This window comes from Mus pahari, chromosome 1 (assembly GCF_900095145.1).
Source record: "Mus pahari chromosome 1, PAHARI_EIJ_v1.1, whole genome shotgun sequence".
In the NCBI taxonomy this organism is placed as follows: Eukaryota; Metazoa; Chordata; class Mammalia; order Rodentia; family Muridae; genus Mus; species Mus pahari.
The window spans coordinates 170,415,687-170,428,047 of NC_034590.1; the positions used below are offsets into that span (position 1 = coordinate 170,415,687).

General features: G+C 45.0%; 2 protein-coding genes across 2 annotated transcripts in view; one reads left to right on the top strand and one right to left on the bottom strand.

Annotated features, from left to right (window-relative positions):
• Positions 1 to 5,231, bottom strand: part of Pdzd8 (PDZ domain containing 8) — a 54,553-nt gene extending 49,322 nt beyond the window's left edge. The window contains exon 1 of the mRNA XM_021215726.1: positions 4,121 to 5,231. Within this exon, the coding sequence (XP_021071385.1) occupies positions 4,121 to 4,989 (869 nt within the window). The 5' untranslated portion in view covers positions 4,990 to 5,231. The remainder of the gene's footprint in view (positions 1 to 4,120) is intronic.
• Positions 5,096 to 6,069, top strand: LOC110336163. Its single transcript, XM_021218638.1, has 2 exons — positions 5,096 to 5,131; positions 5,185 to 6,069. The coding sequence occupies exons 1-2, from the start codon at positions 5,096 to 5,098 to the stop codon at positions 5,650 to 5,652; spliced, it is 504 nt and encodes a 167-aa protein (XP_021074297.1). The 3' UTR covers positions 5,653 to 6,069.
• The last annotated feature ends 6,292 nt before the right edge of the window (positions 6,070 to 12,361 follow it).

Genomic DNA, 12,361 nt, shown 5'->3' on the forward strand with positions numbered 1-12,361 from the left:
AAACTTTATATGACCCAGCACAGAGGAATGCCAGGGCCAAGAAGTGGGAGTGGGTGGGTAGGGGAGCAGGGGCGGGGGGAAGGTATAGGGAACTTTCGGGTAGCATTTGAAATGTAAATAGAATATCTAATAAAAAAAAAAAAAGATAGAGGTATAGATAGAGATTAGATGTTTAAAAAATAAACAAAACAAAACAAAAAAACACCCAAAAGGCAGACCCTGCTGTTTCCAACTACTATTCAACAAACCAAGTGAAAATATTTCAAGATTTTTGTTTATAATTTTGTGACAGAATGACTTTTTAAAATTCAACACTATAGACTGTTATATTTGTTCAATGGCAGTTTTTTCAAAAATATAAAGCTTAAAACAAAACAATTACTAGCCATTAAGTCCTCAGCAACCACTCTAGGCCTCAAATGCATGATTCTGAGTCAATCAGGGACCAGCTCAGTGAGGCCGGTGAGTAGGAATTATGAAGTACAGGATAAGCCTTACACAGTTTTACCCAAGGCTGCTACTGCAGTTTCTTTTGCTTGTTGTTATGTGGAATGCATATATATGGAAATAAAAATCAGAAGCCAAAAGTTGACTTCAGTAAAATCTCTCACCTTTTAGCATTGGGAAATCAGTCCAGTACAGGACAAGCAAATTGATTTTTGTCCTTCCCATGACAACACCACCCTAAAACAGGGGAAGTTGTTGTTGAAAGACCCTTTTACAGGAGTCAACTGTGACCATCAGAAAACACAGATATTTGCATTACAATTCTTAACAGTAGCGAAATTACACTTATGAATTAGCAATGAAAATAATTTTATGGTTGGGGTCACCACAACATGAGGAACTGTATTAAAAGGTCACAGCCTTAGGGAAGTTGAGAACCACTGTTCTAAAAGCAGATACATTAATAAGAATCTCAAATATGTGACTCTTAACCCAAGATATCCCTACCCTGCCAACCCACAACTATTACCTCAGACTTCACAGTGAAGAGAGACTCTCCATGGACTAGAGATCAGTGATAAAGACTAATTTGGAAGTTTTAAAAATATTTCTACTTTATGCACAATTTTTAAGTACACACTTTAAGGGGAAAAAAAGATTAAAACAATGAAGGGGCTGAATAAAGAAACTCCTAACTTCAATACAACAGAGAACATAGTTTCAGCATATTACAATTCATTTTTTAAAATCCAGTGTTTTATAAACGGCTGTTTTAGTTGGTAAATTTAAGCATCTATCATGAGTCCTTAGGAAGCTTAACTATGTCTAGGTCACAGCCTAGGACCTGGCTAGTTGTAAAAGCCTACTTCATTTTAGCAATATGACAAAGGAAAACAGGAACTTAGAAAGAGGGAACAACAGTGTTCACCAACAAGACAATTGTTACACAATGATTAAAGCAGCAAAGAGCTCAGAGACTTAGTATAATTTTCTTTTACTATTTTAGCTCTTACTAAGAAGATTAGATGTTCAAATGGATAAACACAATCTGGAGGACTGAAAAAGAAATGTTGAACAGTGTAACATCCAAAGGTTTAGCCTTACAAAAAGCATTAAAAGATCCTCTTGAAGTTTCCAGTGTCAGTCAGGAAGTTTTATAGCTACAGTTCACTCAGAGTTCTAGGTTAATTTGGACTGTTATAATACTTTGAAAAAAAATCATTTAAGAACCAGAAAAAGTTAGGGATGGAACCACTGTGGTGGTTAGTATTCAGACTGTGGTGGTATTCAGACTGTTTCCCCAGCATGCTGCAGGCTTCATCCCCAGCACCATGGGTCACAGCGATGTTAACAATTATCAGGATCAAAGAAGACAACCTCTCCCATTTCCTAGTCTGTCCTACTTTAGGAACATACATACATTCACTGATATATATATAGATATAGATATATATATATAGATAGATAGATAGATATAGATAGATAGATAGATAGATAGATAGATAGATAGATATAGATATAGATATAGATATATAGATAACTAAATGGAGTCATTCTAATGTACTTAAGAGACTTCATTCTGGATTTGGGGTTAAAGGTTTGGGTTGTGTAAAATGTTATTTTTAATTCTAAAAGCTTAAGAAACATTTTTGTGTAGTTTTCTTCATCCAATCAGAATGATTTATAAGTTTTTTTGCAAACAGGAAAGCAAAAATTTAAACCAATAAGCATTTATTGGTGATAATTCCCAGTCCAAAAATAAAAAAGTGAAGTTGAAATAAATTCCTTTAGTTACAAAAAATTAAAAAGGCAGCCTCATTTTACTCAAGATGAGTTTCACCACTTGACTGCTTGTGTGACTTAAGGAGGTTATTTAACTACCATGTGCTTCATTCCTTCAACAATAAAACAGGATTAATACTAGCTACTTTCTCTGTAAGAATGATGATAGTCTGAGAGAAGCTATAAAATCCATTCTCTTACCTGAAGTCAGGCCCACACTGTCACTAGTGTAGCGGCACACCTCTGGAGAAGTGCTGCACTAACAACACAAGCTATCACTTCCTCAGCCAGTGTTCCCATCCCCACATTTCTAGTTCCGTTTACCAACCCAATAGCAGCTTTCTAGTAATTTCAACCTTCCATCAACTCCACCTGAGTCTAAATGTTATTAAGTAGATAATAATCAATTTTTACTCAACTCTGAACTTTATGAAGGTGGAGGCAGTATTTATTTCTGATCAGTAATTGAATCCTGAGCACTGAGAATAGTAAGGAGGATAAAATAAATGTCCAAAAACTCTACATATTGAGTGATGCACTCTGCAGTGGTTTTGATTGATCAAGAGTTGTGATTATCAAAATTTGTAACGACTTTTATGACTTTCTTAGCAACACAGTGCTATAAATAAATCACTGCTTAAAAACTACAACTCATAATGTAGTCATGTAAAAATAGGTTTCATAAATTATATCTACTTTACAGAACTAGAAATCCTGCATAGTAAATGACCAGTTCACCATCCCCTACAAATCCATGGAAATATGTGCTTCACATAATAGTTCTCTCGCCACCCAAAAGTTTAAACTGTTGTTTATTCTATTAGCCTAACAAAACATAACTAGTGAAGTCCAAGCTTCACAAATCAAAAATCCATCCCAAATCTGCACTACTTCTGCATTATATTGTGCCACAGACTTTGGGAGAAAATAACGTCCAGGGATATTCAATCTCCACTAAAGAGCAGTAGTAATGTAAGGCAATACTAGACTGATATTTCAGATTAAACAACAAAATCTAAAATGTTCTATGTGGTGAATACAAAGTTAAAGGAGGATAGAAAGAAAAGTTGAAGATTTGGTCATTCTAAAAGAAACACGAGCCTTTCTACTCCACCAAGCCTTCCAAGTCCCACCTATGAAACCTCTAATCCTCCAAATACTCACTTCCCCTCCCACTTCCAATTCATCAAAAGGAAACCCATGCATTAATTAATCAGAAGTGTATCACATAAAGCTAGGTCACCAGATACAGATGAACTTTAAAAAACTTCAAATCACTGTCTTTAAAATATTACCCACAAGGTGACTTGGAGTATTGGGTTAAGAAACAGCCACAGGGAGTAGCCACCTGAGAAGTCTGGATCTGTTTGCGGTGAGGAGCCTACTTCCCATGGGCAGATGACAGTTACCCCAAATTCACAGAGAAGACCACCTGGCACCGGACTCAACTCCTCCAAATCACATCCCTCTACAACAACCCGTGCCTCTGCCCGGAGGGCTGCCAAGGCCCGTGCCACACAGAACACACCCCGGCTGTGAGCGCGCCCTTCAGGTCTGCAATGTGTCCAGGAACAACTTTTCCACGTGGTGCAGGAGATGCTGCAAAGGCAGAGACACAGCTGCTGCCTCCAGGTTGCAACAACCACACACAAGTGTGTCTCAACAGGCCCAGGAGAGGCACTTACTGACTGGCCAGGGACAAAGCGGTCAGGCCTCCAGCTCCCTGTACTGCCTTGGTAGCACGGGAAGTGCCCACTACCCGCCTTTCTTTGCTTGGGGGCCTCAGTTCAGGTGGAAGCAAACTGCAGGCCAGGGTCGTGCTGGGAATCTGCCTTGGCCCTTCCCTGGCTACCGCCCCCGGGTAGCCTCGGCTCCCCTGACCCCCTCTCACCTGATCTTGTAGCTGGGCAGGGTGTGCTTGCGCTTGATGATCTTCTTGAGCTGGTTGACGATGATGGAGGTGAGCTGGGGCATGGGCCGCCCCTCGAACTGGGAGCGCACCTCGAAGTCAATCAGCGGGTCCTCCACGAAGGAGAAGAACCAGTGGGTGAAGGGCACGCGGGTGAGGACGAATCGCAGCCTCCCCACCACACGAGACAGCTTCACGAACAGGTAAGCGGACTTGCCGAACACCAGGTCCACGTCGATGGCCAGGTGGAAGCCGCCGTTGTACTCCACCTCCGCTTCAAAGGCCAGCTCCTCCGGACAGGTGGCGGGCAGAGCGTCCCCCTCGGGGTCGTCGGGCTCGCCGGTGCCCGAGGCCACCACGGGCCGCACCAGCCGGATGGTCTTGATGAAGGGCACCGTGTCGCCCAGGAACACGTCGCGCAGACTCAGCCCCTCCAGCAGGCGACCGGCCGTCTTGGTCTGCAGCAGCTCCTCGAACTCCACCTTGATCTTCTTGGTGACCCAGCGGCGGGCGAGCGCGGTGTCCCGCAGCTCCCGGAACAGGAACAGGATGGTGGCGTTGAGGAAGTAGCAGGTCTCCAGCGTCGGCGGGGCCGGGCTGTCGGGGGTCGGGGTCGCGCTGGCGCCGGCCTCGGAGGACCCAGCAGCGGGCTCCTCGGCGCCGCCGCCATAAAGGTACTCCCTGAGGGGCAGGCCCGGCACCGGCTTAAGGTAGCGGAAGCCGTCGCCCGCACGGGCCGCTTCGCCAGCCCGCGGCTCGGGCTGTCTGCGGTAGAGTAGCAGGAACTGTGTGAGCAGCGTGAGGAACGAGCCCAGCACGGCCGACGCCAGGATCATGAGCAGCAGCCCCATCCCGCCGCCCCCGCCGCAACCCTCGGCCTGCTCCCGCGCTCTCCGCGCCGCCCTCCTCCTCACGCCGTCGCCCCCGCCGCCTCCATCTTGAGGACATCGGTCGCGGATGAGCGGCTCCCTGGGCCCGAACCGAGCGTCCGCAGTCCGACGCTGCCTTGCGGCGCCTGAGCCCGCCGCGGCCCCGCGCCTCCTCAGACGCTCCCCCGGGGGCGGCCCGAGCGGCCGACCGGCGGCGGGCGAGGGCGGGAACGGCGCCTCCCCGCAGAGCCTGCGCTCATTGGGCGAGCGGCGCGTGACGTCAGTGCGTGCGCGCCCCCGACGCCGGGCGCCCCGGCGCGCTTGGACGCGGGTCCTTTCCCACCTCTCGGCGCGCTTCCAGGGCCGCTCCCCCCCCTCCCCAACGCCCCTGCATTCCGCCACCGGCGGCGCGGCGATCGGTGCGTCCGTCGTCTCCCGAGCGCGGGAGATAACGGATGGAGACCCGGAGAAGTCGGGCTGACGTGGCCCGGCGCGGCCGTCCGTTATTCCGCGCCCATCCCCCGCGTCGGTCGTGGGTCCTACCGGATACCTCTGTGGCGACCGCCCAGCATCCCGCAGTGTGTTGCTGCCTCCCTTGCAGGGCAGCGCCGCAGAGAGCCCGAGCGCAGGCGGTTGGGACACTGACCAAGCCGGCCAGAGGACGAACTGCATCAGGGACTGCCATCGCTAACCCGCACGGACCGGCAGACCTGCGTCCGCAGAGAATGGGCCCCGAGAAGGGACCAATCGGAACCGCGAGAAGGGGACTAACTTTCCCACCTTGGGGGATTTCAATTTTAGTGAAAAAGAAGTTTATTTGAGGTCTGGGAGCAGTGGATGGGCTGAAGTGAATTTGCCAGCATATTGGAAGGTGCCTTAGCGACTCCATTCAGATTGTGTTCACGCCCCCCCTCCCTTCTTTCCTCTCTGAGGGCATTATCCGGAGTCCATCCCTCAGGCCTTACTTTTAATGCCTACCCATTTCACAGAATACTAGTGGCATACTAAAGAAATTTCATAGGGGTCACATCGTGGGATCCTGAGTTCTTGGTTTCTACTTGGCATAATAATATGGAGAATGCTGGAGTTTTGTTTTGTTTTGTTTTCGAGACAGGGTTTCTCTTGTATTGCCCTGGCTGTCCTGGAATTCACTGTGTAGACCAGACTGGCTTTGAACTCAGAAATCTGCCTGCCTCTGCCTCCCAAGTGCTGGGATAAAGACGTGCACCACCACCACCCCCCTTAGTTTTTTTTTTTGTTTTTAGGAAAAAAAAAAAAAAAAAACTGATCAGGGATCAGGCCCCAGGTGCTTCACAAAGGAGAGTTGGAGATGCGGAGACTGGGAAAAGCAGAAGATTTTGCACAGGGTACCAATAGAGCCAGAACTGCCTTTGTTCCCTGGCAACAGTGTTTCCTCTGGTGCTTTCTGACTACTCAGTTGTTACATCATAGCTTTTATCCGTCCTCGCGGACCTAGGGAGGTCAGGTATTTCACTACTAAAACCCTCGTGGATTCAGGCTGGCTCTTGAGACATCAGTGCAGGGATCCTTTCTAGTCTTGACTGGGTGATTGGAGCCTTAAACCAGAGTTCCGACCCAGCTGAGCCAAGTATAGAACTTTGGAAGCAAATTGATATTATCTTTCCTCGTTATGGCCAGGTCTGAGACCAGAATGGCATTTGAAACGGGGGAGACATCTGTGAGAATTTAGCTGACATTTCTAGAAGTTTCAGATAACGTCTGTGTTCACGGTCACCCTCTGCTTCTGCTTCTGCTTCTGCTTCTGGGTTACTTTCTTTTTTGTGTTTTTTTTTCCAATTTTTATTAGGTATTTACTTCATTTACATTTAAAACTTTATATATATATATATATATATATATATATATATATATATATATATCTCATAATAGTTGGTTAAACCCAAGTGAGAAATAAAAGTTGCTTTCCAGAAATTCATAGTGAGGAAGCAAATGCCTGGAGAAGTTAAGTGGCTGAACAGAAGTTCTTCAGTGGTACAGATCTGACCCTCTCTCTCCATTGCTCAACACTAACCAGAGGTTAACAAAATTGTATAACAATTTTGTATAACAAAATTGAAGTTGTATAACAAAAGCTACAGCTGCCACCTCTACAAGTGACTTCCCAGTACAAATAATAGTAGGATGTCTGATTACCAATAAGGCAAAGGGTGGCAAGAAGGTGGAGAGAAGCTTCTCAATTTTCACCAGAAATGTTACACCACTACACCACTGTCCTAAACATTGCACAAGGGGCTGGGATGGGAAGTTCTTCACTAAAGTATTAACTCTTACAACAGGGAGTCTGGAGAGATGGCTCTATAAATAATGCGGTTGCCATTCAAATATGGAGCTGAGGTTAGGTTCCCAGCATCCGCTTAAACAAAGCTGAGTATAGCAGCACAATCTCGTAATCCCAACTCTTGGGAAGCAGACCCAGGAGGTTCCTGGGACTTCCTGAACTCCAGGTTCAGCAAGAGACATTGATTCAAGAACTAAAGTGTGTGATTGAGAAAGACACCTGATATCAACATCAAGCCCCTACAAATACGTGTATATGATCACACTGCACAGAATCAACGCCAAAAAACCTCTGTGTTGATCTATCATGGCTCTTAAATCATCCCACACCTAGTACCCTCCTCTTACTAGCAAGGTTGGTGAGCTCCACGGGATGAGCCTTCAACCCCACTCCATCTCCACATCTTACTTCCTAGGACCTCTTGGAACCCCATATCTTCTCAGACTACTAGTCGCTCAATTCTCTAGTAACTTGTCCTCAAAGGGCACAGACCAATCTACAAAGGAGTTCAGCAAACCTTGAGGGAAGAGGAGAAAAAAATCAGGGGAAGAAATACTAACACGCTAAACAGACACTACTAAGAACAATACAGATGTGATAGTTTGATTCTAAAATGACTACTATGGGCTTATGTTTTGAACACTGGATCCCCAGGTTTATAAACTATTATTTTGAAGGCTTGGAGTTTTTAGGAGATTTTAGCCGAGCTTGTAGAAGTAGATCATTGGGACAGGACCCTGATTTCTGTCTAGTCTCTATGCTTCCTGCCAGCAATCTTAAGAGTAAGCCATGCTCACCCCTGCTCTTAAAGACTGAGCCACTTGCATTCTCAGCCAAGCCCTTTCCACTATGATGGATGGCAACCCTCTGAAACAGTAACAAAAATAAATCTTTACTCCTCTGTCAGGTGTTTCACCATAGTGGCCACAATAGTAACCAACACAACAAAGCAAGGATTTGTCAGTCTTAATGTTAAATGCTTTTATCAGATAGATAGATAGAGATAGATAGTTTATAAATATGTTTTTGTAGTCAAATGTATTTGATATTTAGCTGATAGTGCTCACAATAACTTGAGCATGTTATGCCCTTTATTTTATGAAATAGTGCTGTATTAGTAGAAGCTTGGTACATTTAAATGATACCCTTAGAAGAATATAATCAAGCAACCTGCATCTTTATAGTAATGCTAGTTCATAGGAGCTCAGAAGTCTGAAGATCACCACTATCCTTGACTCTGAGAATCAGATTCTGGGTAAATATGAAGGAGATGCACTGCTGACTGGCTGATGTGTTTCCAATGGCATCACTGAAATTAGGATGTCCTGTGGTGACACAGAACAAGTGGGACTAGCCAAGCAATGTCTGATTTGACTTAAGACCCACTCCATGAGAAGGAACCTGTATTCGACCCTGCTTGGGTAACCCAAAACCATAGACTAGATAGCCCAGAGACCTAGCATAAAAACAAACACTACTGGTCTTAAAAGAAAAAGTATAAACAAATGACTCCTAATGATATTCCTCTATACTCATAGGTCAGTGTCTTAGTCACCATCAGAAAAGCTTCCTCCAGCAGCATATGGAGACAGAGGCAGAAACCCACAACCAGACATTAAAGTCTAAATGGGAAGTCTTACCCTCAGAGTTCAGGGAACCCCCACTGAGGAGGATGCAGAAAGAATGCTCAAGAGAATGGAGGATACAAGAACAATGCTCTCTGAGTCAACTAAACAAAGCACATAAGAGCTTACACAGACTGAAACAGCAAACACAGGGCCTGTGTGGGTCTGAGCTAGGTCCTCCTCCGCATATATATTACAGCTTTTAGCTTAATGTTTTTATGGGACTTCTTAGTGTGAGAGTGAGTGGGTCTCTGTGCTTGTGCCTGCTCTTTTCCTTCTGTTTAGTTGCCTTGTCTGACTTCAATATAACTTTTTTGCTTTATCTTATATTTTATTTAGTCACATTTGGTTATCTTAGAAGCCTGTTCTTTTCTAATGAAATACAGAAAAGGGGTATATCCAGGGGGCAGGGGAGGTGAGGAAGAACTGGGAGGACTAGAGGAAGGGAAAACTATACTCAGAATATTGTATGAGAAAAGAATCTGTTTTCAATAAAAGAAAAAAAGAAAAGAGAAAGAAATTAAGCTGCTCCAACAGCTTTCCTGGGAAAGGTCCATCTCAGAGATAAAGACAATTAGGTTTTCTAGTAAGACCCACAATATCACCAACCAAAGTGGGGTCTTTTTTATTTTTTTATTTTTATTTTTTTGGTTTTTCGAGACAGGGTTTCTCTGTGTAGCCCTGGCTGTCCTGGAACTCACTCTGTAGACCAGCCTGGCCTTGAACTCAGAAATCTGCTTGCCCCTGCCTCCCAAGTGCTGGGGTTAAATGCGTGTACGACCACTGCCCAGCTAAGAGGTGGGACCTTCTAATACCACTATATTCTGAATCCTTTATATTGAACTCAAAATAGGAGAAAATGCAAAGCTTGTAAAATTTGATGAAAATATGTAAAATTATGTAATGAAATCTTGTCAACTAGATTGACTGAGAAACACCTAGGGAGGCCTAAATGTGTGTCTGGGAGTGTCTTTGAGGGCATTTGCAGAAATGATTTAGGGTCTGAGGACTGGCTTAAGGAATGGAGGTTTTATGGGTTCATAATATGATGGCATTATTGGAAGGCTGTGAAAGCAGGGTGGGAGGACCTGGCTGGATGAAGCGGGTCAGTAGGGGAGTGTTCTTAGGGATGGGTCCTAGCCTCTTTCTACACTCTTCTGGATTTCTGTTGGTTGGGAGGGATTGAGTTTACCTCTGCTTTGCCACACACACCCCCCCCCCCCGACATGATGGACTGACACCTCTGAAACCATAAGCTAAAATCAATCCTCCTTTTAGGTTGCTTATATCTGGTTTTTGTCACAAACTTAGAAAAATAATACAGTAGCAAAACTGAGGGCAAAGCAGAAACAAGTTTAGAATGTTTGGTAAGAAATGATACATTGAATCATTTTGTGAACTGTGAAGATTAAAAATCCAACATACATCTATAACAAATGAGCACAACAGAGTTCCTGCCCTGGGGTATGCCCGGCCCAGGCAGACAGTCACACAGATAACTAGAGATAAGAAAGCCACTGCTCTAGCAGAGGTATACTAGAGATGCTGCAGTAGCAGAGTCTTCTAGTTCAGGGGCAGAGAGCAGAAACTGCCTGTGGCTAACATCACTGCCATGTGATTCCTGGTAATGACAGTGGAATTTCTCCCTGATCCCAGCTGCAAGATGTTCCTTTCAGGCCTGCATAGACCCCTAGGCTGAGAGGATTGTTTCTGCCTCATCTACCCTTGTACTTAGCTTGTTATATTGTCAACTGTACACATCTGCTCTTAGTTTCTATTGCTGCCCCCTCCCCCAACCCCTGGACTCAGACAAAGAGCTTAGAAAGCTTCAGCTCTGGACCCAAATCTACAGAGCCCTACATCTGTGGCCCTCTAGCTCAATCTTAGATGTTAGGATGGAATCTTAGATTGGCCACACTAAATCAATCATTTGTGCCCCTGGGCTTGCCAATGCAGAGTGAGGCAACTTTTCTCATGAGGGATTAAGAAAATAATGGGAGCTGGGTGTGGTGGTGCACGCCTTTAAGCCCAGCACTCAGGAGGCAGAGGCAGGCGGATTTCTGAGTTCGAGGCCAGCCTGGTCTACAGAGTGAGCTCCAGGACAGCCAGGACTATACAAAGAAACCCTGTCTCTAAAAACCAAAAAAAAAAAAAAAAAAAGAATGGTTTGCAGGGCATAATGGCTCAACCTTTAATCCTGACACTCAGGAGGTGGAGTCAGGAAGAGCTCTGTGAGTTCAAGGCTATCCTATTCTACAAATTAAGTTCCAGAACATCCAGGCTCTGTTACACAAAGAAACCCTGTCTCAACCTACCCACCCCCAAAAGAAAAAAGAATGAGCCATTGTAGTTTGATAGGAAATGGAAAATGGATCCTCTCTCGGAAATATGGGGGCTTTGGGGACAAATAGAATTCTTTTGGTACTTGGAGGAGCTTTCTTATCAGAAAGAAGCAAAAACTCCCATGTTGAAAATGCAATGTAATTTAGGGAAATTGTAGCAGGATGACTGGGAGAGAGTGGAATGAATAAGAGCTGGGGCTGGCCAGGTGGGAAAATGATTTGAACTGAGTTAGGGAGTGATGGAGCATCAGGAAGAGGGCCAGTTCTATTTTGCTAACTTTTCTTTTTCTTTTTCTTTTTCTTTTTTTTTTTTTTTTGGTTTTTCAAGACAGGGTTTCTCTGTATAGCCCTGGCTGTTCTAGAACTCACTTTGTAGACCAGGCTGGCCTCGAACTCAGAAATCCACCTGTCTCTGCCTCCTGAGTGCTGGGATTAAAGGCGTGCGCCACCACGCCCAGCTTGAAAAGGTTTTATAAGCAAGAGCATAACAACATACTTCCTTCCATCCCCCACCAGCAAAATGTTCACACCAGAGCAGTCCAACCAACCACTACCCCCAGCTCTGTTCTGTTTCTGTACACTAATGGTCCTTACACACAAGATTTCCCTGGTTAACCGATATCCTTCCTAGTTGGCAAGTTGAGACATGAATGCTGGTCAAGTCACCCTGCCATAGTCGAGTAACCTAACCAATGGGTACAGGATAAATGTACCACAAAGACATGTTCCAAAGGAAGCCCCCCACCCTTAAATCCTGATTGGTGGGATAACTTGGCACAAATGTTTGTGGTTTGGAAACTTAAAAGCTCTAACATTTGGACTTAAGGTGGCCGTTCTGCTCCCAAGTCTGTTCTGTGGCCCTGATAGATCTTTTTGTCATGTGCTTAAATACAAAGATGAATGTTTAAAGACACAGTCAGCTCCCTAGGCTGTGTTGTTGTCCCTGACTGGTCAGTTTTTGATGCCTGGTTCAACTAAAGATCTTGCTTTGCTGGACTCTTGTGATGGCTTGGCTTGTTTTGGGTTATTCAGACCCGAATACTTCCCTGGCAGAAACTCGTTGACAG

Coding starts and splice junctions, on each gene's coding strand:
- LOC110336163 (XM_021218638.1), top strand. CDS start 5,096: ATGAGCGGCTCCCTGGGCCCGAACCGAGCGTCCGCA. Junction 5,132..5,184: donor GCCCGAACCGAGCGTCCGCA/GTCCGACGCTGC, acceptor GCGCCTCCTCAG/ACGCTCCCCCGGGGGCGGCC.